Below are 25,678 nucleotides of genomic sequence, written 5' to 3' on the forward strand. Positions count from 1 at the left end.
TCATTTTTACATAGGATTATTGTGGGGCTACCAGCAAGAGTACCGAGGTATATATATGTTTCATTAGCGGGAATCGGTGATATATACATTACCCTTGCTGTGAGATCCTTAGTATAGGGCATAATAGTAGCTCAGCAGCCTCATTTATTCCAGCAGAACAAAAATTGACCTAACAATAAGGGGGCGCTAGAGAGCAGTCGTGTTCCTGTCAAATTGGTGGCAGCGGTGGGATGTTGTGTGACCCCCGCCGTCTGTTCCAGACAAGTACTTACCCTCTTCCAGTCCCAGGTCACTATTTTCACCATCGTGCCCTCCTATACAGTAATTGCCTTCCCCCAGTTCCTAGGTTAAACACTCTTTCAACCTTCCAGCCATTCTTTCCCTGGCACAGTTTTCTTCCACTCGCAGTGTATGCCCCCTGATCCTTAGTATTATCTTTGGAAGTAATGTCATGTGCTAGTCCTCTATATGGACCACACATGTATTTATACATATAAATGAGAACTCCCCTAAGACGTCTTTTTTCTAAGCTAAACCAATTCAAACTTTTTCAACCTCATGATACGGGCGGCCTCCATTCCTTTCAATAATCTAGTTGCCGCCGTTTAACTTCTGAATGTTCTTTTTAAAATGTGCTGCCCAAAGCTGGATCCCATATTCCAGATGTGGCCTTACAAGTGAGTTATAGAGGGGTAACAATACTTTGGGATCACTGGATCAAATCTTTCTTTTTATACACCCTAAAATCTTGTTTGCTTTAGCAGCTGGTGCTTGACATTGAGTGCTGCTGCTCAGCCTATTTGTAATGAAAGTACCCAAGTCCTTTTCCTGTGCTGTAGTCCCAAGTTTACTTCCATTTAATGTATTTGCAGTTATAGGATTACTCCGTCCTAGGTGCATTACTTTACATTTATCAACATTACATCTCATTTGCCAAGTATCTGCCCATTCTGACATCTTCTCTAGATCGTCTTGTAATATTGTACTTTCAAGGTCAGTTTTTAATATCCTACATAGTTTGGTGTTGTCAAAGACTGACACTTTGCTATCAATCCCATCCACAAGGTCATTAATAAAGAGATTAAAAAGAATCTGTCCTAGCACAGATCCCTGCAGTCCCCACTGCTCCCAGTACAGATCCCTGCGGCCCCCACTGCTGACTATAGCCCATTTAGAGAATGTACCATTTATGACGACTCTTTGTTTCCTATCTTTTAACCTATTCCTTACCCAGTTGCATATAGTTTCGCCTGGTCGCAGCATCTGGAGCTTCAAGATAAGGCTTATGTGGCACAGTATCAAATGTCTTTGTAAAATCCAAAGAAATCCCATCAGCTGCATTACCAATATCCAGATTAGCACTTACCCCCTTCATAGAAACCCAACATGTTGGTTAGACACGACTTATCTGTCATGAATCCATGCTGGCTATCGGTTAGATTATTTTCTGCAATATATTTTTGCATATCATCTCTTAAAATGCCCTCAAAAACCTTGCACACTACTGATGTTAGACTTCCCAGACGGTAGTTGCCTGGATCCACCCTCTTACCTTTCTTAAATATTGGTACCACGTCAGCCATTCTCCAATGCTGGAGGTACCAACCCTGTTACAACAGAATCAATGATGATACTATACAGAGGTCTGTCAATTACTGAGCTCAATTCCCTCAATATCCGTGGATGAATGCCATCTGGCCCAGGGGATTTGTTAAGGTTTAATTTACACAGACGCAGGTGTACTTTTTCTTGTGTTAAATAAGTTATTCCAGAGGGTGCAAACCTTGATTTTTGCCTTGTTGAATGATATCTGGGTCAGTTTCTTAGTGAACACCGATGAAAAGTGTCTGTTTAATATCTCAGCCTTTTGTTTGTCCTCTATAATTATCCTGATATAATCTTTTATGGGACCAATACCATCCTTTTTTTCCTTTTGGCATTGATGTATTTATAAAAAAAATTGAAACTATGATTCTGCCCACATATGCCCAGCGAGCATCAGCTCAGTGAACAGCAGATTTCTCTCCCTATTGTCTCTAGATCTGAGAATTGCCAGCTGCTCATTTAGATTCAGCACCTGGGCTTCCAAATGCACAACATGCTCACATCTCACACAGCAGTATACACCTCACACAGCTGATCAAGGATTTCATACATGTGACAAGATGTACACTGGGCGGCATTGTCAAAAATGGAGAATATTTTCCTAATGGAGATCACACAACACAGAAAAATTAAGTAAATAAACAGGTAAAACAGGGATTGAGCACTAATAATTCCCTTACTCAAACTCCATAAAACCAAAGTCACTGAATCACAATTTGCACACAATCCAAATCACTCTTAGAAACAAATCACCCAGAGCTCTGTCACACGCACTACAGAAGATTCTTGAGCTGCAATACAACCTGCAACTCACTGCAATGTCGCCAAATCATTGCACTCTTTTTTCTTTACATTTTACACAGCACCAACTTATTTGGAATTGGGGTTGTACATTACACAGGAGAAAGGTTATGAATACATAGAAATTATAAATGAAGTATCATAGATTCATGACATCATCACATTCCTGGTCACAGCCTTTACAATGCTTGAACCTGTCCATTGTCCACAATATTCCTGGCAGTCATCGTTGAAGGTTTAGCTGTTGGATCAAAACAAATTTCAAGAATGAAAGGCATTGAGTTCTTAAACTCCTTTCCACTAAGAGTTCTGGACACATTTGCACACAAATGTCATAGTAATGGAGCATTCATGGGCTAATGTGATCTAACATTTCCCATATTGAGCGCATTTACATAGAGAAGTCATGCTACAGAAAGTCCTGGTAAGATTCTGCTGTAGTCTTATCACTCATTGGACAAGGTGAAACAATATCCACTGCACAGATTGACACACTGCAAATAGAAGATGAGCATCTTTACAGTGCTAAAACTGATCTACCTGAGCAGACAGAACCTAAAGTAGCCTACTGTCTAGAAGAGATCCATCCATTGGAAGCTGTAACTAAAGTTGCTATTTGTCACTATATCAGTGGTTGGCCACGAGGGATCAAACATCACCTGCTGAATGGTCACTTTATCGAGAGGTGGCCTGAGATCACACTGCCCGTTAAACAGTCACTGTATCGGGAGGTGGCCGTAAAGGATCACACATCACCCAATGAATGATCACTGTATCAGGTGGTAGCCAGGAGGCATCTCCTATAACCCAATGAACAGTCCGTATATCAGATGGTGGCCTCAATGCACTACACATCACCGCTGAACGGTCACTGTATCGGGAGGTGGCCCAGAGAGATCACACATCATCCGCTGAACGATCACTATCGGGAGGTGACCCAGAGAGATGACACATCACCTGCTGAATGGTCACTGTATTAGAAGATGGCCTAGAGAGATCACAATGCCCGTTGAATGGTCACTGTATCGGGAGGTGGTCCAGAGAGATCACACCGCCCACTGAACAGTCACTGTATCAAGTGACAGTCACAAGGGATCCCACATCACTCGCTCAACGATCACTGTATCGGGAGGTGGCCTAGAGAGATCAGACATCACCCGCTGAATGGACACTGTATTGGGTGGTGTGTCCAAGGCCTCAACCATCACCCACTGCACAGTCATTGTATCGGGTGGGGGCCACAAGAGAGTACAAACCCTCCGATGTTCTATCCTATGTCACATACTAATGGATAGGTCAGTGCCAGGAGTTGAGTATGCTCCACTCTAATGCTTTTTAGCCCATTGTCAACATTTAGATCCAGGCTGAAGTGTCACTTCTGTGGAAAAGTGAAAGTAACAGATGAAAGATACTAGTGACCGGAGCTCTGTGCTGTGAAAACTTTATTATCAGCAGCATTGGATTGGCCCGATGTACTGTAGCTACACGCCTCGACCAATTACCACTAAGTCTTGCATAGAAAAGCCTCCACGTCTGTCAGACATGAAGAGCAGAGAGAGACAGTCCATTTCCAGTTACCACATCGCTAGGCTCAGAAGCGTTTCATCTGCCGTCTTTCCTGCCGTCGCTGACGCTTTTCATTCTGTTCCTGTGGTGCAGCGGAGGATGAATCTGCTGAGAACCAAGGGCCAAGAACATTTATCCAGAGCAAATAAGCAGCGCGTCCAGGAGCCTACGAAGAAAGGAAATGAGGTGAATGTCCACAGAGGGTCCTGCCAACGCCCCCAGTCATACGCCCCATCTCACAGGGTACAGAAATCTGGTGCTCATATCTGTAACCCTCCGGGACAGCACGTCCTCATCTACGCTCATCTGAGCACTTGTCTGTGCACTATACCACCGTATCATGTATAAACACATACAACTTACCAATCAGTATACAGTACACAGTATACAGTATACAGCACTAGCCATAACATTAAACCAACCACCAGTGCAATAAAAATTATTCAATCCCCAGTGGTTAAGGGCCCCATAATGTGTTACACCATTTCTCCTGGATGTGGCAATACCCCACATGTACCCGTACAGTACTGTTTGGCCACACCGCAGGGCTTGGGAGGGAAGGAGCGCCATTTGATATTTGGAGCACAGATTTTCCTAGAACAGTTTGTGAATTCCATTTGCAAAGCCCCTAAATGCGAGAGCAGCAGAAACGCCCTCAAGTGACTAGATTATGGAAATTACACCTTCCTGAGAATTCATCTGCGGGTGCCGTGACAATTTTGTCTCTGGAAAACACTTGTGGAGTCAAACGCAAGGAATGCTGCAGAGTGAAAAATTGCAATTCAGTCCTTGTTGTGCCCAGTACATTGAAGTGCTCATACAATGTGTCCAGCTCGTGCTTCTGGAGACACAACCCGTAAATTAAGCAGGCTTTTCTCACTACAACAATGCCAGAGATGTGGACACTAAATGTGATCTATGCATATTGTGGAGCTCAGAAGGAAGAGGGGCAATTGGAAGCGCAGATTTTCATTGCTTTCTTTTTTTGGGGGGAGACATAGCACTTTTCCAGAGCCTTTTGTGCTACCAGTAACGCGTACACCCCCTATATTTCTCTTAACAGATGTCAGACTTGATTGTGAACTTTATTTTTTATGGGTTGAGTTTCAAACAACTGCAATATCGGATGGGAAACATATGGCCAGGAAATAGCATGCAGCTAATGAATTCCTTAGAGAAGCCCGTTATTAGAAGACGACACGAAGAACAAAGACGTCAAATTATGAATGAAAATAGAGACGCAAGATAAACAGACTACAAACTAAAATAGGTCTACACAAAGGCACAGCGCATGGGAAACGGAGAATTGGAGCCGCTGAGACAGGAGGAGAGATGTGATGTCATAGGCAGCACATACACAGGGAGCCGCTGACACAGGAGGAGACATGCGATGTCATAGGCAGCACATACACAGGGAGCCGCTGACACAGGAGGAGACATGCGATGTCATAGGCAGCACATACACATGGAGCCGCTGAGACAGGAGGAGAGATGTGATGTCATAGGCAGCACATACACAGGGAGCCGCTGACACCGCTGACACAGGAGGAGAGATGTGATGTCATAGGCAGCACATACACAGAGCCGCTGACACAGGAGGAGAGATGTGATGTCATAGGCAGCACATACACATGGAGCCGCTGAGACAGGAGGAGAGATGTGATGTCATAGGCAGCACATACACAGGGAGCCGCTGACACAGGAGGAGAGATGTGATGTCATAGGCAGCACATACACATGGAGCCGCTGACACAGGAGGAGAGATGTGATGTCATAGGCAGCACATACACATGGAGCCGCTGACACAGGAGGAGAGATGTGATGTCATAGGCAGCACATACACATGGAGCCGCTGACACAGGAGGAGAGATGTGATGTCATAGGCAGCACATACACATGGAGCCGCTGACACAGGAGGAGAGATGTGATGTCATAGGCAGCACATACACATGGAGCCGCTGACACAGGAGGAGAGATGTGATGTCATAGGCAGCACATACACATGGAGCCGCTGACACAGGAGGAGAGATGTGATGTCATAGGCAGCACATACACATGGAGCCGCTAACACAGGAGGAGAGATGTGATGTCATAGGCAGCACATACACATGGAGCCGCTGACACAGGAGGAGACATGCGATGTCATAGGCAGCACATACACATGGAGCCGCTGACACAGGAGGAGACATGCGATGTCATAGGCAGCACATACACAGGGAGCCGCTGACACAGGAGGAGACTTGCGATGTCATAGGCAGCACATACACATGGAGCTGCTGACACAGGAGGAGAGATGTGATGTCATAGGCAGCACATACACATGGAGCCGCTGACACAGGAGGAGAGATGCGATGTCATAGGGTTAATATGAATGGAAACAAAAGAGCCAAGAAAAACATCTAAAAGAGATTAAAGGTGAACTTCAAGCTCAAGAAACATCAGTGTCAGATCGCACCATCCGGAGGAGAAGGGAGGGGGACGGGAGGGCGCCATCATTTTTGTCAAAAACCTAAAAAAAAACCATGAAAAATCAATAGCTATATGTAACATACATATACATTTATATATAGCTATTGAATTTTTCATGTCAGTATTCACACAGCAGTTTCTGCTATTACATGTATTCCCCTTGCATAGTCACTGGTGTGCATACCTTATCTCCATATAGTGATGTTTTTTTTAGGTTTTTGCACCCAGTTCAGACATAGAATGGAGTTCCAAACGTTATTCCCTATTTGTTAGTAGTTTTTCGTTTGTGAACCCTCCCCAACCACACCTATTGCCAATCCACATGATACGCATATATAGAACAGAACTGGAGATTTTCATTGGCTGAGGTAAAAATATATTTTATTTAATCAATCATATATAAAGTAGACAAAAAACACCACACAGTTAAAAACAAGGTGCTTTGATGTTTAACAAGGGAAGAAAGAGAAGGAAAAAATTCCACCCTATCTTAATCCCACAAGAGGCAGACACACCAGTGTATATTGAAGGGTGTATCAGGGGAGTACAAGATATAGTCATATAGCTATGTTAGTAACCAAAGGTAATAAATAATTCACAAGGGGACAGGGTTATTGCACATACCAATGTATTCACTCTATCATATTGCTCTATGTCCCAGCCATAATTAGACCAAAAAATTCATTATCCAAAGAAGGAATGGTAACAAGTTCTCACCCATGATGCCGTAGCCCCACTGATGTGCCTCTATCTGCCTAAAACCTCCGACGCGCGTTTCGCGATGTTACATTTACCGCTTCGTCCGGGAGAGTGATATAAGATGAAATTGCAGGACCTTAAATCCCCGGTCACATGACCGGATTGGCTGCGCACAACCAGGACCTATCCGGCTGCGACAGCCAATCCGTGCCTACTGTCGGCGCACGCGCACCGCATGCATAATGCCGGCAAATGCCCACATCAGCGTCATGTCTACTTTATATATGATTGATTAAATAAAATATATTTTTACCTCAGCCAATGAAAATCTCCAGTTCTGTTCTGTAGTAATCATATCCTTCAAAGGAGAGGCTTTATGATTAATGTGTGATGATTTTGAGATGTTGTGCATAATTATAATTCTGCTGTATTATGATACGCATATATAGCCTGGGTCTCAGCTTCCCATACACGGTAAGTTTTTTAACTGCATGAGAGGACACACACTAGCTAGGGACCCCAACGTAGAGAAATACTTTGGCGTAGTGTTGGGGCTCTATTGCATTGATCAATTCAGTAGCTAAAGTTCTCTTTATTCATATATTCATGGCAGTAATGCAGATTCCATTTTTCACATTTTCACTCTTCATATAGCTATTGGATTTTTCATGTCAGTATTCACACAGCAGTTTCTGCTATTACATGTATTCCCCTTACATAGCCACTGGTGTGCATACCTTATCTCCATACAGTCTACAAACTATGTCCTATGAGGACCGGTTACAGTATCTTCAAATGTTTAGATTGTAAAAAAGAAGAATGAGATGAGGCTTGATAGCGGCCTACAAACATCTGCAGGGAGGTCACACTGTAGAGGGATTAGCACTATTCTCATATACACAGGGAAAAATTAGAAGTAACGGGATGAAACTTAAAAGGGAGAAGATACAGATGAAATATTAGGAATAACTATTTGAGAGTGAGGAAATCACTACATGGAACAGGCGGCCACGAGAGGTGGTGAGTTCCCCTTCAATGCTTCCAGAGACTAGACAAACATCTGTGTGGGATGATCTAGTGAATCCTGCTGTGAGCCGGGGGCTGACACAGTGCCCCTGGAGGTCCCTTCCAACTCTACCATGTTATTTTATGAATGCTATTGGTGGCACTTTGGGTACATTTTGGATCAGTTCACATTTATTCTGTGCTCTATGCTGAGCGCTTACATCGGGGTTTCCATCAACATCTCTGAAATATGTGATTCAGGTGAAAGCCCTGACTGACTTATTCACTATAATGAGGCAGCAGAGTTACTCTGGACTCTGTTTGGTCTCAGCTCAGTGGTGTCAGTCTTTTCAAAAGGTGCACAAAACTGTTGTTGAACGCACCTTTTTTGCCTGCTTAAAAAGACGTGTAAAAAGATGGACACTGCCGGACCATAGGCCAGACGGGAGGTCAAAGGGACTCCCACTACCTCATTACATCAGCATAAAGGCCGTAAAGACAAAAGAAGCGCAGGTAGGGTCTTCTCTGGGGAGAGTGAAAGTCCGTGGAAAGGACAAACTCACCCGGGGTAGTTGTGAGAAGCCACACTGCTACCATAGGCATAGACTGCTGCTGCAGCACTCCTGGAGATAGGATTCCTATGGATGCAGAGATGGGACACATATGTGATAGTTTATGTCCTGAAGGAGACGTTCTCAGAAATGCGTTGACTAAACAAAAATCACTGTTGTTGATTGTCTATCTCTGATTTTATTCCACGGCCTTGTCCCATCTCTGCTTCCATAGGATTCTGACACATTACAGTGAGAAGCGCTGGGAATTCTGCCTGAATCACATTTGTCAGACTTTTGATTGCTTTCTATTCCGGGTTTTGGTCAGAGAGACCAATTTTATTTACGGATAACTTTTTGATCATATTTGACAGCGGTGTGATGAAGTTTTTGCTACATGGTTTTTCTTTTTTACGGTGTGACAGATTTATAGACTGGATTGTTCCAATCGCAGTGATGGCAAATGTGTATTTTTGTTTTCCCATAAATATACTTATTTATTTCTGTAATTTTTTTTTGTAGTTTGTTTTTTTCACTTTACTTATTCCATGTATGGGATATTGCCACGCTCCAGCATTGCAATACATTGTACCTGTCAGTATGACACTCACAGATCGCTTAATGCTCTGGCATGGTCTAAGAGGCCACAGTAGCCATGTTACCTTGAGGTCGTCCTTTGACCTCCGGTTGCCATGGCAATGATCGTGACCCCGTGATCAGGGTACGGGGATCCCAATCAGGTGGGAGAGGGAGTGCACTCCCTCTCACAGCCTTCTAAATGCTGTGATCACTATTGATTGCATCATTTAAGGGGTCTCTGATATCACTTAAGCCGCTTTCACACGTCCGTGTAAAACACACACGTATTACACGGTCCATGATGTAGGTGCGTATGTGTGTGTCAGTGTGTGTGTTCAGTGTGTGCTGTCAGTGTGCTACCCGTGTGACATCCGCATAGCACACAGACAACATGAATTTTTAGACTTACCTGTCCATGGTGCTGATGTGCCCGGCGATGCTGCTGCTTCTGCTCCTCGGTGCAGTGAATATGCGATGAGCATAATGAGCGGGGGTCGGAAGCAAGTGACAGCAGTGGCAGAGACAGCAGCGCTGGAGAAGGGGAGTGTAGAAATTCATTTTATTTCACAGAAACTAGGATGTCACACGGATCACATCCATGCGGTACGTGAGACACCCGTGCTGCCGGAGGAAACAGGTCTACGTGTGGAGCACAAGAACACATGTATGCTCTACATGGACATATGGTCCGTGGGAAAACACGCACGTGTGTGCAGACCCATTGATTTTAATGGGTCTACGTGTGCCCGTATCTCCGGTAAGTGTGAAAACGGACATCACATGTCCCAGAGACACGGGTGTGTGAAGGGCGCCTTAAGCTGAGCTCCTGCTGGCGATTGTGCAGGCGCAGCTCCTGGGACCACACAATCAATTACCGATACATCCAAGGTCAAGAAGCTGTTAAGAATACCTGATTTTATCTGAGCAGTTTGCTTGTAATTTTTTTTATTGGATTATATTCTGCAGGGCATTCTCAGGACGCTAAATGGCCTTTCCCCCTTTTTTGGGCATTTATTCAGTATCTCAGTTTGCAGACACGCTCTCCAGGTTTTTGCCCTTCATCGCTGCAAAGTATGAGATCTGATCTGGCCAAGTGAGAGGCATCTAAGGGGTAAGGTTTTCACTGATGAGGGGCAAATTGAAATTGTGGTGTGACTTATATCCCAAATCATAAGGCATGGCTGGTTTATAGGGTCAATAGTGACTTTTAGGATCGCTACCTCCAATAGGTGGCGCTAGAGCTCGAGTCCCTTTCATCTCTGAAGAAGCAATTTCCAGATTTAATCCAGGAGTAAGGAATGCCACAGCTTGTCATGAGATAGGGGACCTGTGGTGTCCCCCCCACACTGCACCCCATCCTGGACACAGTCTTTGCCTATTTTGACAGTGTTGAGAGAAACTGCTGTAAAAACGCCAAAAGTCGCAAATTTTGAAAACTTTGCATTGAGCAAAATTGTGCAACTTTTCAAAGCAATTTTCGATAGATTACTTGCAAAATTGCTCTGAAGAATTGGGCCTATGTATAAAAAAATGAAAGAGGGCAAGAAAAAGTGAGAACTCACCAGCAGCCAGAAGGACCAGATATAGAGAGAAAAGCAGCTGAGCACCTGGACGATGGCCGTCAGCAACACCACATCCTTCAGATGCCTGAGAATGACAGGAGACAAAAGATCAGACACCGCGGCACCGTCACGTCCAGGCAATGAGAACTCTTCCTGGTGGCCATGACTTCTGAGATAGCACAGAGGTCACCTGCAAGAGCAGGAAAGACTATACAGACCGGGCTCTCATACTCACTCCGCCATTCCTTGCTCCATGTTCAGGTCAATTCCACCATCTACCAGGCTTCCATCTTCAGTGAAGGTTGCTTGAGCCATTCCACGCATGGAACGGTACGCCAGCAAGTAGATGACAGCGCTGAACATTAGGGAGGCCTGTGGAAACACCTGGTGACAGGACTGACTCAGAATTCACTCCTCATGCAGAGTACACCTCCTGGGGCCACTGATCCCCGGGAAAGCCACACAGGCCCGCTGGATAACAGGCTAAGTGATGAGAAAATATAGGGCATGTTCCCGTACAAGCGCCTAGCGGCAGACCTTAAGGGCTAGCACCAGCCAGGAATGACCATCTCTATGTATAGTCACTACGGTGGCTGTTTTGGGACACATAACAGACATGTCTGGGCCCTAATGTGTGCACACTTACCCAGCTCCAGAATGTAGACGAGTGGTAGAAGATCCCCAGAGACACAGCTCCATACAGCGCCTAACGACAGAGGGAGGTCACATCACCGGGCTAAGTCTTACATTGCCCCATTGGGGGGACCAGAGGCCAGAGACCCCCCCCAGAGTCTAGTAGATAAAACACTATACAAAAATGTGGTAGCGCGAGTGCAGAAGATATCCAACCAGAAGCTCAGGAATACGTCATGTGATGCACTCACCGAGGCCCCGAGAATGATGCGCAGGTAGAAGCTGAGCGTCTCCTTGTTCTCCTCATGAATCTGCTTCTTCCCCTTCGTGGCCACCTTGCCTTTAGGCTAAACAGATAATTGTTCAGGGAGGTCGAGGGGCGCACGTCTTTGTGGGGAGGGGTATTCATCTTAAATCGCATAACTCTAAAGGCTTATGCACACACTGCGTTTACTGATTTCAGCAAAGTAAATGAGATTTCTGAAATGTGAATGAAAGTGGGAGGTGGGCCGGGCGGGGGGGGCAGCGGAGGGGAGGTGGTGCGGGCGGGGGGGGGCAGCGGAGGGGAGGTGGCCCGGGCGGGGGGAGGTGGCCCGGGCGAGGGGGGGGCGCAGCTGAGGGGAGGTGGCCCGGGCAGGGGGGATGCAGCTGAGGGGAGGTGGCCCGGGCAGGGGGGGGGCGCAGCTGAGGGGAGGTGGCCCGAGCAGGGGGGGGGCGCAGCTGAGGGGAGGTGGCCCGAGCGGGGGGGGGGGGGCGCAGCGGAGGGGAGGTGGCCCGGGGGGGGGCGCAGCGGAGGGGAGGCGGCCCGGGCAGGGTGATGGGGGCAGCGGAGGGAAGGTGGTCCGGGAAGGGGATAGCGGAGGGGAGGTGGGCCGGGCGGGGTGACTGGGGCAGCGGAGGGAAGGTGGTCCGGGAAGGGGATAGCGGAGGGGAGGTGGGCTGGGCGGGGTGACGGGGGCAGCAGAGGGGAGGTGGGCCGGGCGGGGTGACGGGGGCAGCAGAGGGGAGGTGGGCCGGGCGGAGGGGCAGCGGAGGGGAGGTGGTCCGGGCGGGGTGATGGGGGCAGCGGAGGGGAGATGTTCCATGCGGGGTGATGGGGGCAGCGGAGGGGAGGTGGTCCGGGCGAGGGGGCAGCGGAGGGGAGGTGGTCCGGGCGAGGGGGCAGCGGAGGGAAGGTGGTCCGGGAAGGGGATAGCGGAGGGGAGGTGGGCTGGGCGGGGTGACGGGGGCAGCAGAGGGGAGGTGGGCCGGGCGGGGTGACGGGGGCAGCAGAGGGGAGGTGGGCCGGGCGGAGGGGCAGCGGAGGGGAGGTGGTCCGGGCGGGGTGATGGGGGCAGCGGAGGGGAGATGTTCCATGCGGGGTGATGGGGGCAGCGGAGGGGAGGTGGTCCGGGCGAGGGGGCAGCGGAGGGGAGGTGGTCCGGGCGAGGGGGCAGCGGAGGGAAGGTGGTCCGGGAAGGGGATAGCGGAGGGGAGGTGGGCTGGGCGGGGTGACGGGGGCAGCAGAGGGGAGGTGGGCCGGGCGGGGTGACGGGGGCAGCAGAGGGGAGGTGGGCCGGGCGGGGTGACGGGGGCAGCAGAGGGGAGGTGGGCCGGGCGGAGGGGCAGCGGAGGGGAGGTGGTCCGGGCGGGGTGATGGGGGCAGCGGAGGGGAGATGTTCCATGCGGGGTGATGGGGGCAGCGGAGGGGAGGTGGTCCGGGCGAGGGGGCAGCGGAGGGGAGGTGGTCCGGGCGAGGGGGCAGCGGAGGGGAGGTGGCCTGGGCTGGGGGCAGCAGAGGATAGGTAGTCCGGGCGACGGGGCAGCGAAGGGGAGGTGGTCCGGGCGGGGTGACGGTGGCAGCGGAGGGCGCGGGTAATCAGATTAACAGTACAAATACTATATGATTATGATCTCCTTGCTGCAATGAATCTCCGGTTCTCACCGCCATGACTGCAGCACATCTCCAGCTCAGCACAGCCGCACATCCGGCGCCAGAGAATGACGTCACAAAAAGAGCAGCATGGGAAAACCATACGGAGGGCGGAAGCCGCTACAATGTAGGTAGATGCTAGACTGTATGGGCTCCTTCCAGGTATTACGCCATTTCTGGCACGTGAAAGGGGCGTGTGTGAAATGCAGTCTGACGTTTCTGGACGGAATAAACATCCCACGAGGTCACGGACGTGTTTACAATAGCGGCGGCACAAACGTGAAGGACCGGTAATGAGGGGGTATGGGGGGATTTAGGGCGAGAGGTGTATAATGATGGGGCGTCTGGGGGATTTAGGGGTAGAGGTGTATAATGATGGGGCGTCTGGGGGATTTAGGGGGAGGGGTGTATAATGATGGGGCGTCTGGGGGATTTAGGGGGAGGGGTGTATAATGATGGGGCGTCTGGGGGATTTACGGGGAGGGGTGTATAATGATGGGGCGTCTGGGGGATTTAGGGGGAGGGGTGTATAATGATGGGGCGTCTGGGGGGATTTAGGGGGAGGGGTGTATAATGATGGGGCGTCTGGGGGATTTAGGGGGAGGGGTGTATAATGATGGGGCGTCTGGGGGATTTAGGGGGAGGGGTGTATAATGATGGGGCGTCTGGGGGATTTAGGGGGAGGGGTGTATAATGATGGGGCGTCTGGGGGATTTACGGGGAGGGGTGTATAATGATGGGGCGTCTGGGGGATTTAGGGGTAGAGGTGTATAATGATGGGGCGTCTGGGGGATTTAGGGGGAGGGGTGTATAATGATGGGGCGTCTGGGGGATTTACGGGGAGGGGTGTATAATGACGGGGCGTCTGGGGGATTTAGGGGTAGAGGTGTATAATGATGGGGCGTCTGGGGGATTTAGGGGGAGGGGTGTATAATGATGGGGCGTCTGGGGGATTTAGGGGGAGGGGTGTATAATGATGGGGCATCTGGGGGATTTAGGGGGAGGGGTGTATAATGATGGGGCGTCTGGGGGATTTAGGGGGAGGGGTGTATAATGATGGGGCGTCTGGGGGATTTAGGGGGAGGGGTGTATAATGATGGGGCGTCTGGGGGAGGGGTGTATAATGATGGGGCGTCTGGGGGATTTAGGGCGAGAGGTGTATAATGATGGGGCGTCTGGGGGATTTAGGGGGAGGGGTGTATAATGATGGGGCGTCTGGGGGATTTAGGGGTAGAGGTGTATAATGATGGGGCGTCTGGGGGGGATTTAGGGGAGAGGTGTATAATGATGGGGCGTCTGGGGGGGATTTAGAGGGAGAGGTGTATAATGATGGGGCGTCTGGGGGATTTAGGGGGAGGGGTGTATAATGACGGGGCGTCTGGGGGATTTAGGGGGAGGGGTGTATAATGATGGGGCATCTGGGGGATTTAGGGGGAGGGGTGTATAATGATGGGGCGTCTGGGGGATTTAGGGCGAGAGGTGTATAATGATGGGGCGTCTGGGGGATTTAGGGCGAGAGGTGTATAATGATGGGGCGTCTGGGGGATTTAGGGGGAGGGGTGTATAATGATGGGGTGTCTGGGGGATTTAGGGGGAGGGGTGTATAGTGATGGTGTGTTTGGGGAGTTTTAGTGGGAGGGGTGTATAATGATGGGGCGTCTGGGGGATTTACGGGGAGGGGTGTATAATGATGGGGCGTCTGGGGGATTTAGGGGTAGAGGTGTATAATGATGGGGCGTCTGGGGGATTTAGGGGGAGGGGTGTATAATGATGGGGCGTCTGGGGGATTTAGGGGGAGGGGTGTATAATGATGGGGCGTCTGGGGGATTTAGGGGGAGGGGTGTATAATGATGGGGCGTCTGGGGGATTTAGGGGGAGGGGTGTATAATGATGGGGCGTCTGGGGGATTTAGGGGGAGGGGTGTATAATGATGGGGCATCTGGGGGATTTAGGGGGAGGGGTGTATAATGATGGGGCGTCTGGGGGATTTAGGGGGAGGGGTGTATAATGATGGGGCGTCTGGGGGATTTAGGGGGAGGGGTGTATAATGATGGGGCGTCTGGGGGAGGGGTGTATAATGATGGGGCGTCTGGGGGATTTAGGGCGAGAGGTGTATAATGATGGGGCGTCTGGGGGATTTAGGGGGAGGGGTGTATAATGATGGGGCGTCTGGGGGATTTAGGGGTAGAGGTGTATAATGATGGGGCGTCTGGGGGGGATTTAGGGGAGAGGTGTATAATGATGGGGGGGATTTAGGGGGAGAGGTGTATAATGATGGGGCGTCTGGGGGATTTAGGGGGAGGGGTGTATAATGACGGGGCGTCTGGGGGATTTAGGGGGAGGGGTGTATAATGATGGGGCATCTGGGGGATTTAGGGGGAGGGGTGTATAATGATGGGCCGTCTGGGGGATTTAGGGCGAGAGGTGTATAATGATGGGGCGTCTGGGGGATTTAGGGCGAGAGGTGTATAATGATGGGGCGTCTGGGGGATTTAGGGGGAGGGGTGTATAATGATGGGGTGTCTGGGGGATTTAGGGGGAGGGGTGTATAGTGATGGTGTGTTTGGGGAGTTTTAGTGGGAGGGGTGTATAATGATGGGGCGTCTGGGGGATTTAGGGGGAGGGGTGTATAATGATGGGGCGTCTGGGGGATTTAGGGGGAGGGGTGTATAATGATGGGGCGTCTGGGGGATTTAGGGGGAGAGGTGTATAATGATGGGGCGTCTGGGGGATTTAGGGGGAGGGGTGTATAGTGATGGTGTGTTTGGGGAGTTTTAGTGGGAGGGATGTATAATGATGGGGCATCTGGGGGATTTAGGGGGAGGGGTGTATAATGATGGGGCGTCTGGGGGATTTAGGGGGAGGGGTGTATAATGATGGGGCATCTGGGGGATTTAGGGGGAGGGGTGTATAATGATGGGGCGTCTGGGGGATTTAGGGGGAGGGGTGTATAATGATGGGGCGTCTGGGGGATTTAGGGGGAGAGGTGTATAATGATGGGGCATCTGGGGGATTTAGGGGGAGAGGTGTATAATGATGGGGGATTTAGGGGGAGGGGTGTATAATGATGGGGCGTCTGGGGGATTTAGGGGGAGGGGTGTATAGTGATGGTGTGTTTGGGGAGTTTTAGTGGGAGGGATGTATAATGATGGGGTGTCTGGGGGGGATTTAGGGGTAGAGATGTATAATGATGGGGCTTCTGGGGGGATTTAGTGGGAGGGGTATATAATGATGGGGCGTCTGGGGGGATTTAGGGGGAGAGGTGTATAATGATGGGGCGTCTGGGGAATTTAGGAAAGAGGTGTATAATGATGGGGCGTCTGGGGGGACTTAGAGGGAGGTGTATAATAATGGGGCGTCTGGGAGATTTGGGGGGGGGTGTATAATGATGTGTCTGGGGGATTTATGGGGAGAGGTGTATAATGATGGGTCTGGGGGGATTTAGGGGAAGAGGCAGGGGCGTAACGACCGCGGTCGCAGAGATTGCCGACTCCTGCTTCAGCTAGATGTGTGTCTGAGCGCACGCATCCAGCTGTTCTGCGATGTGTTGGCCGCCGATTAAGACCGTTAATATTCATTACTCCCCACGATCATGTGCATGGGGAGCAGAGAATATGCTGACTTCTGCCTGTGCTGTTAGGCTATGTGCCCATGGGACTCTGTACCATTGTCTTTTGCAGCAGAAAACCTGCAGATTTATCTGGATTTTCTAGATAAATCCACAGGTTTTAGCAAGTACAAACACTTCCCATGTTACCCTATGGGACATGGGGAGTGCTGTGTCCATGCTACGGTATGTGCAGCTGTGGAATATGCTGTGGATGTCCCGCGGCCGCACATAACTGCATGTCAATTATTCTGTCAATTATTCTTGCGGAAATCCCTGCCATCCACTATGGAGATAGAGGCCGGGACTTCCGCAGGTAAGCCGCATCAAAGTTCGCAGATTTTCCGCAGCTATTTCGCTGGAATCCCGTAGCTATGTATAGCTGCGGATTCCGGGGAGCTGCTGCAGGAAACCTGCGTATATACCCACAGGTGCGAGGGTAACGTCTAAATCCCAGTGGAAGAGGGACCTCTTGTGATGTCATAACATGTGACCAGAAGGGGCGTGGCCTCCTCCGACATAGCTGACAGCCAGAAGATACATTATTTCTTTAAGTCCATGTTGGCATAGAGTTGATTATAATAGAAGCGGGGGTCTGGGGTTGAGACCCCCACATGGGGGCGGTGCAGGGGGGAAGGTGGCGAACTATGATTATAGTGGACGGGAGGAAACATCACCACGCCCACCAAACAAGATGTCACACCCACTAACCAATCAGGTCACGCCTACAGGTCCTTCTAGCCACTGGAATTTAGCTGCAACCATGCTGTACTAACACTGACGTCTGTTACGAACCGGCGCCGCCATAGCCGCAAGCAGTCTGCTGCGGTTCCTGTTGCGCCCAGGCGCTGGCTGCCGTTCTTGGCCGTGCCTCGGGATGTCCAGTTGGCTGTTCCTTCCACCACGTCTAAGTGTGGAGAGGCGGCTAGTGCGCATGCGTGCGCCGATTTACCCCAGCCAGAGTCTAAGCCCGGTGTTTTTGCCTAGTGAGCATGCTCAGCCTGATTGTGTTATGTCTGAGACTAAGTCCTCAGTTCAGGCTACTGAGCATGCTCCCACAATTAACCCTAACAGCCTCTTTGCACAGGTACTTGGACTTCGTGCTGTGTCTAAGTTCTGGGATGTGCCTACTGAGCATGCTCAAACTGATAGTCTGCTTTCTGAGCCTGTTGCCCAGGCTACTGAGCATGCCCAGGCACTTAGTGCATCAGAGGCTAGGTCCGGTAAGGACCTCACTGAGCATGTCCGTGAGGTGGCAGGCCCTGATAGGGCAGAGGGTGTCAGGTGTCCTGATGACGTGGCAACTCCGGACTGGCTCGCAGAGGCCCGCCCCTATGATCTGGCACCTCACCATTGGTCGTCAGACGATGACTAGTGAAGTGTTTGGGGCGTGGCTGCCATGAGGTCATCAATTACATGGCGGTTCCGGATAGGTCGCATGTGACGTCACTGATGACATGGCACTCTGCTATTAGACCTTGGTGGTTCCACCCTGGGTTTGGGGCGGACCCAGGTTATAAAAGGGGCTGGAGACAACATGGAGGTGCGCAGTCTTCATTTAGAGTTCTTGGTGGCATAAGCCTTGTTGGAAGCGGTAGGTAGGGCTAGGCGAACGGTGCCTGTCACGCCAAGATTCGTGGCTCAGCACATGAGGGTCAGGCGCCGTGCTTCCTTGCTACCGTTCCTGTTGTGCTAGAGCAGTCCAGTGGCGTTAACTGGGCTGCGGCTGCTGCGTCACCTGTTCAGTTGTGCCTCCTACGCACACGGACAGTGTACCTGCTGCGCCACCTATCCAAGAGTGCCCTCTATGCGCACGGACAACGCACCCCAGAACCCCTGTGAAGTTAACAGGGTGTTCCTGGATTGGGTGTGTGAACCCTATTATCATCCTCGGCTTCCCAGTCAAATGCTACTGGTGTGACTACCTGGTCTGACGTGTCCTTTACACACGTGGCCAGTCGAGTGGTGGCCAGAAACGCTAATCGGAGGACCGCTCAGCCTGACGTGTCTTACACACGTAGCCGACAGGGCGCTGTCGCAGCGGTCTTCTCTGTCAACGCTAACTGGTTACCATCCGGCCTGACGTGTTGTTACACACGTGGTCGGAGTAGCGTCCGCTCCACCGAAACTCTAACTGGGTTGTCGTCCGGTCTGACGTGTCCCTACACACGTGACCAGTTCCTTGAGTTATCTCCGAGCCATCCAGCTCTATAGTCTCCGCCTAACCCACAGGGTGCCAGCAGCTCCATTACCATCTGGAGCACAGTGGGCACCGACTGGCGATTGGGATATATACCCCTGGTCCTAATCTGCCGGTCCCCCCGTAACAACGTCATTCTCTGCGCCCCTTACACCCCGGTCCGTTGCCAGCATGCCAGCGTCGCAGCAGGACACCGGGGAAGCGTATGGAAGGTGAGTACAATCCTTTTTTTGTTTGTTTATACTGTGTGCGGCACGGTGGGGGACTATATACCAGGATGAGGAGCCTGTATACCACGATAGAGACAGATGGGGGGGGAAAGAGACAGACGGGGGGGGGAAAGAGACAGACGGGGGGGGGAAAGAGACAGACGGGGGGGGAAAGAGACAGACGGGGGGGGGAAGAGACAGACGGGGGGGGGGAAGAGACAGACGGGGGGGGGGAAGAGACAGACGGGGGGGGGGAAAGAGACAGACGGGGGGGGGAAAGAGACAGACGGGGGGGGAAAGAGACAGACGGGGGGGGAAAGAGACAGACGGGGGGGGAAAGAGACAGACGGGGGGGGGAAAGAGACAGACGGGGGGGGAAAGAGACAGACGGGGGGGGAAAGAGACAGACGGGGGGGGAAAGAGACAGACGGGGGGGGAAAGAGACAGACGGGGGGGGAAAGAGACAGACGGGGGGGGAAAGAGACAGACGGGGGGGGAAAGAGACAGACGGGGGGGAAAGAGACAGACGGGGGGGGGAAGAGACAGACGGGGGGGGGAAGAGACAGACGGGGGGGGGAAAGAGACAGACGGGGGGGGGAAGAGACAGACGGGGGGGGGAAGAGACAGACGGGGGGGGAAAGAGACAGACGGGGGGGGAAAGAGACAGACGGGGGGGGAAAGAGACAGACGGGGGGGGGAAAGAGACAGACGGGGGGGAAAGAGACAGACGGGGGGGGAAAGAGACAGACGGGGGGGGAAAGAGACAGACGGGGGGGGAAAGAGACAGACGGGGGGGGAAAGAGACAGACGGGGGGGGAAAGAGACAGACGGGGGGGGGAAGAGACAGACGGGGGGGGGAAGAGACAGACGGGGGGGGGAAGAGACAGACGGGGGGGGGAAGAGACAGACGGGGGGGAAAGAGACAGACGGGGGGGGGAAGAGACAGACGGGGGGGGAAAGAGACAGACGGGGGAAAGAGACAGACGGGGAAAGACACACATAGAGACGGGCAGACAGGGAAAGAGACAGACCTGGGAAAGAGACAGACCTGGGAAAGAGACAGACAGAGATGGGGAAAGGGAGAGACGGGATAAGAGAGAGGCGGGGAAAGAGAGACGCTGAAAGAGACAGAGATAAAGAGAGACTGATAAAGAGACAGACAGAGACATAGACACAGACAGACACACACACAGAGACCGACAGGGAAAGAGACAGAAAGACAGACTGGGAGAGAGACAGAGACAGTTACTATCCCAGGCAACGCTCCGGGTACTACAGTTAGTATAATATATAATAAACACGTGAAATAGATCCCTCTGTGTGTAATGACTCTATATAATATATTAAGCACGTGAAATAGATCCCTCTGTGTGTAATGTCTCTATAGAATATATAATAAACACGTGATATAGATCCCTCTTTGTAATGACTATATGATGATATAATAGATACGTTAATAGATCCCTCTGTGTGTAATGACTCTATATAATATGCACGTGAAATAGATCACTGTGTGTAATGACGCTATATACATATATAATAAACACATGAAATAGATCCCTCTGTGTGTAATGATTCTATATAATATACATGTGAAATAGATCCCTCTGTGTGTAATGATTCTATATAATATATAATAAACACATGAAATAGATCCCTCTGTGTGTAATGATTCTATATAATATACATGTGAAATAGATCCCTCTGTGTGTAATGATTCTATATAAAATACACGTGAAATAGATCCCTCTGTGTGTAATGACTCTACAGTCATATGAAAAAGTTTGGGCACCCCTATTAATGTTAACCTTTTTTCTTTATAACAATTTGGGTTTTTGCTATTTCAGTTTCATATATCTAATAACTGATGGACTGAGTCATATTTCTGGATTGAAATGAGGTTTATTGTACTAACAGAAAATGTGCAATCCGCATTTAAACAAAATTTGACCGGTGCAAAAGTATGGGCACCTCAACATAAAAGTGACATTTAATATTTTGTAGATCCTCCTTTTGCAGAAATCACAGCCTCTAGTGGCTTCCTGTAGCTTTTAATGAGTTCCTGGATCAATAATAATAAGTTTTTATTTCTATAGTGCCAACATATTCCGCAGCGCTTTAACAATTAAGAGGGGACATGTACAGACAATATGAGACAATACAAAATTAAGATACCAAGAGGAGTGAGGGCCCTGCTCGTAAGCTACAGTCTATGAGGAAATAGGGGAGACACAAAAGGTGAATGGAGGGGGGGGAGTGTCACAAACCACCGGGGGGGTCACTCAGAAATCCCCCGCGCTGGCTACCAGTACGTCACAATCGGGGGGGTAACAAGTGGGGGTCACCCCTCCTTTTTACCTCCCGACCGACAGACAGAGCACGTGATGCGCTCTCTAGCGCCCCTCTTATAGTCAGGCCAATTATGGAATTGCCCGACCATAAGCAAGGAAGGCCGCTATACTACTTATGCCGATTATTGAAGGGTCCCCGGTGAGAGTAGGGTATATATTCCCTCCGACCTCCGCGGGCGGAATATATAAAACCTCGCCGAATCTCACTGGCCTCCCCACAATAATCCTTGGCACAACTCGCTGCCACCAACCGCTTCACGGTAACTATTAGCCGAACACACAGACGTGGGATTCAAGATCGAGAGAACAGAACAGCCCAAGATTAATTATATAATTTAATCAGCCTAAAGCACACTAGAACTACAATATATACAATAGGGAATCTACAGAGTATACATATGTCAGAGTACAGTTACAGTCAAAGCATGGGTTACAAACAGGCATACACAGTTCCAGCAGTTACCTTGTTGCGTCTGGCCACAGGGGGGCGCTGTACCCAGGTTTCTAGGATCCTTCCCACAGATGTTTCCTACCCGTGCCCCCAGCGGAAAGAACACTGGGAAAATGGCCGAAGTAGGGTTATCAACCTGGGCAGATCCAGGTCCCCTCCTACCTTAGTGACCTCACAGGGAAGCACTGCTCCACCCCTGGCTTGAGTTATGGACAATATCCCAACATGGAATATGGGCCATAACTTTTGCCTGGGAGCGTCGTAGGCGGACGCCAATGCTCTCATTGTGACAGTTATGAATTTAGCTACAGAACGAGGGGACTCATGACCTGTCTGCCAGTTCCCCATTGGCTGATATCACGCCTGGGGCATTTCCCAATGTCCTGCTCCCATAAAAAGGGTGTGCCGGCATCGTCTGCATGCGGAGACACCATTTTTTATGGTTGCCATATTTATCGGAAATATGGCTTGCGAGATATGAACCATTTTTTACTGGAGTCGTTCTGTCTGGCTATTTCCATAGCCTTGCTAACTAGCTAGCAGCTCCTACTACCAGGGTGACGGCAGGGAGTCATCCTGTGTCCATTGTTCCCACACCACCTCATCTCCATATCACAGGACATGGCCATGGAGGTGTAAGTGGAACACTGAGAACAAGAAGGGAGGGGGCACTGCCAGGGAGTGATGAGGGATTATGACTGGAGTCATAATTCATCTTCATATCCCGGGATTTGCCTCACACCTCCCCCCTTTTGAGGGCGCTAGGGGGCAGCACACTCCGGTGTTCCCCCGTGCGCCCGTCCGCGACCTCTCCTTGTCGGGACAGCCCGTCTGCGTTACCGTGGTCACGGCCCCTTTTGTGGCGAATGGTGAAGTTGTATTGCTGGAGCGCAAGGCTCCATCGCAACAATCGCCCATTCGTCCCAGAGACGGTGTGCAACCAGCTGAGGGGATTGTGGTCCGTCTCCACGATGAAGTGGCGCCCGTATAGATAGGGTTGCAGACGCTGCAGGGCCCACACTATGGCCAGGCACTCCTTCTCCATCGTGGAATAGGCAACTTCCCTTGGTAACAGCTTCCTGCTCAGGTACAAGACTGGGTGCTCTTGGCTCGCAGAGTCCACCTGGCTGAGCACCGCACCGAGGCCGAAGTCACTGGCGTCGGTCTATACTACAAACGGCCGCGTGAAGTCGGCTGCCTGTAGCACGGGCGGGCTGGACAGGGCGTCCTTTAGGGCCCGGAAGGCTGTCTCGCAGTCCATTGTCCAATCGACTGCAGAGGGCAGCTTCTTCTTGGTGAGGTCCGTCAAGGGCTTTGCCAGGCTACTATAGCATGGAACAAACCTCCTATAGTACCCAGCGGTCCCCAAGAAGGACATCACCTGCTTCTTGGTCCTGGGGGTGGGCCAGGATGCGATGGCTTCCACTTTCTCAGGCTCGGGCTTCAGTGTTCTCCCACCTACCCGGTGACCGAGGTACTGGACCTCGCTCATGGCCAGCTGACACTTTCCCGGCTTGATGGTCAAACCTGCCCGGTGGATCCGCCTGAGCACCTGTGCTAGATGCTCTAGGTGGTCCTCCCAGGTGGGACTGAAGACGGCAATGTCATCCAGGTACGCGGCCGCGTACCCTTCAAGTCCCTTGAGCAGGGTGTTGACCATCCGCTGGAAAGTGGCAGGGGCATTCCTCATCCCGAATGGCATCACCGTGGACTCGTACAGTCCAAATGGGGTAATAAAGGCAGAGCGTTCCCTGGCCTTGCGAGTCAGGGGGATCTGCCAATATCCCCGGCTCAGATCCATGATGGTCAGGTACTGAGCCCCGGCCAACTGATCGAGCAGGTCATCGATGCGTGGCATTGGGTACGCATCGGCGACCGTGACCGCATTGAGCCCCCTGTAGTCCACGCAGAACCGAGTGGTTCGGTCCTTCTTAGGGACGAGGACTACCGGCGAGGCCCAAGCGCTGTTGGATGCCTGGATCACCCCCAGCTTCAGCATCTCGTCAATCTCCTGGCGCATGTGTTGCTGCACCTCCAGGGAGACCCGATATGCTGAACGCCGGATCGGGGGATGATCCCCAGTGTCCACGTGATGGACAGCCAAGTCAGTCCTTCCGGGCTGGTTGGTAAACAACCCCCGGAAGGGGTGTAGGGTGGCCCACAGCTGGGACCGTTGGTCCTCCAAGAGCTGGTGGCCAACCTCCACATCCTCAATGGATCCGCCTGCCCTAACCTGGGCTAGCATATCCAAGAGGGTTTCCGCTTCTCCCTCCTCGGGCAGGTTGCACACGGGGAGCGCACATGCCTCCCGCTCATGATGTGCCTTCATCATGTTCACATGGAAGGGCTTCCGCCTTCCACGGGCAGGGTCCAGGGTGACCAGGTACGTCACAGGGTTGAGCTGCTGGTACACGAGGTATGGGCCTTCCCAGGCTGCCTGAAGCTTGTCCTGTGGTACGGGGACCAGTACCCACACCTCTTGACCCACTTGGTAGGTCCTCTCACAAGCGTTCTGGTCGTACCAACGCTTCTGATCGGCCTGGGCTTGAGCCATATTGTCGTGTACCAGTTGCGTCAAGGCCTGCATTTTGTCCCGGAAGCGCATGACATACTCGATAACCGACACTCCAGGGGTGGCCAAATCCCCTTCCCAAGCCTCTTTCACCAGAGCCAGGGGGCCCCGCACACGTCGCCCGTACAGGAGCTCAAACGGTGAGAATCCTGTTGAGGCCTGTGGAACCTCCCGGTAAGCAAATAACAGGTGTGGGAGATACCGCTCCCAGTCACGCCCATGGGAGTCGACCAACATCTTAAGCATCTGCTTTAAGGTGCCATTAAACCGCTCGCACAGGCCATTAGTCTGTGGATGGTACGGGCTGGCCACCAGATGTCGCACCTGGACTTGCTTACAGAGGGCCTCCATCAGCTGGGACATGAATTGGGTCCCCCGGTCAGTGAGCATTTCCTGGGGAAAACCCACTCGGGAGAAAATCTCCAGCAATGCGGTGGCCACCTTGTCAGCCCGAATGGACGACAAGGCCACTGCTTCTGGGTACCGGGTGGCATAGTCCACTACCGTCAGTATGAAGCGTTTCCCGGAGCTGCTGGGGATGGCCAGCGGGCCGACCAGATCCACAGCCACCCTCCTGAAAGGCTCATCGATGATTGGCAGAGATACTAGTGGGGCTTTGGGGTGTGGCCCCGCCTTCCCCACTCTCTGACAGGTTTCACACGAACGGCAGTAGGCAGCCACATCGGCCCCCATTTTTGGCCAGTAGAAATGCTGGTTTAACCTGGCCTTGGTCTTAGCGATCCCTAGGTGTCCGGCCATCGGAATCTCATGTGCGATCCGCAACAACTCCGTCCGGAACGGATAGGGTACCACCAACTGTCGGTCCCTGGGCCACGCCTCCGGTGAACCCTGCTGGACCGTGGCCCGGTACAGCCGTCCTTGGTCCCAGACCACTCGCTCCGGGTC

The 25,678-nt window shown here is 51.2% G+C and overlaps 1 protein-coding gene across 3 annotated transcripts; it reads right to left on the bottom strand.

Annotated features, from left to right (window-relative positions):
- Positions 1–3,831: 3,831 nt before the first annotated feature.
- TMEM208 (transmembrane protein 208) lies at positions 3,832–13,503 on the bottom strand. 3 transcript variants are annotated; one of them, XM_075326272.1, is made up of 6 exons: positions 13,395–13,502; positions 11,722–11,817; positions 11,484–11,543; positions 11,073–11,209; positions 10,838–10,922; positions 3,832–4,138 (listed from the first exon to the last, which is right to left on the bottom strand). In XM_075326272.1, the coding sequence occupies exons 1-6, from the start codon at positions 13,398–13,400 to the stop codon at positions 3,998–4,000; spliced, it is 525 nt and encodes a 174-aa protein (XP_075182387.1). In that variant the 5' UTR covers positions 13,401–13,502; the 3' UTR covers positions 3,832–3,997. The 3 variants fall into 3 exon arrangements, with proteins under 3 accessions (XP_075182387.1, XP_075182389.1, XP_075182388.1); XM_075326273.1 differs by lacking the exon at positions 3,832–4,138 and adding an exon at positions 9,666–9,806 and having other exon boundaries at positions 13,395–13,503; XM_075326274.1 differs by lacking the exon at positions 11,484–11,543.
- Positions 13,504–25,678: the final 12,175 nt, after the last annotated feature.

Source organism: Anomaloglossus baeobatrachus, chromosome 10 (assembly GCF_048569485.1).
Source record: "Anomaloglossus baeobatrachus isolate aAnoBae1 chromosome 10, aAnoBae1.hap1, whole genome shotgun sequence".
Lineage (NCBI taxonomy): Eukaryota > Metazoa > Chordata > Amphibia > Anura > Aromobatidae > Anomaloglossus > Anomaloglossus baeobatrachus.

Excerpts from the sequence above, each read along its gene's own strand:
- TMEM208 (XM_075326272.1), bottom strand. Across the intron at positions 11,210-11,483 it reads CGTCTACATTCTGGAGCTGG|GCCTCCCTAATGTTCAGCGC; the intron begins GTAAGTGTGCAC and ends GTGTTTCCACAG. Across the intron at positions 4,139-10,837 it reads TCTGGTCCTTCTGGCTGCTG|GCTCCTGGACGCGCTGCTTA; the intron begins GTGAGTTCTCAC and ends CTTTCTTCGTAG.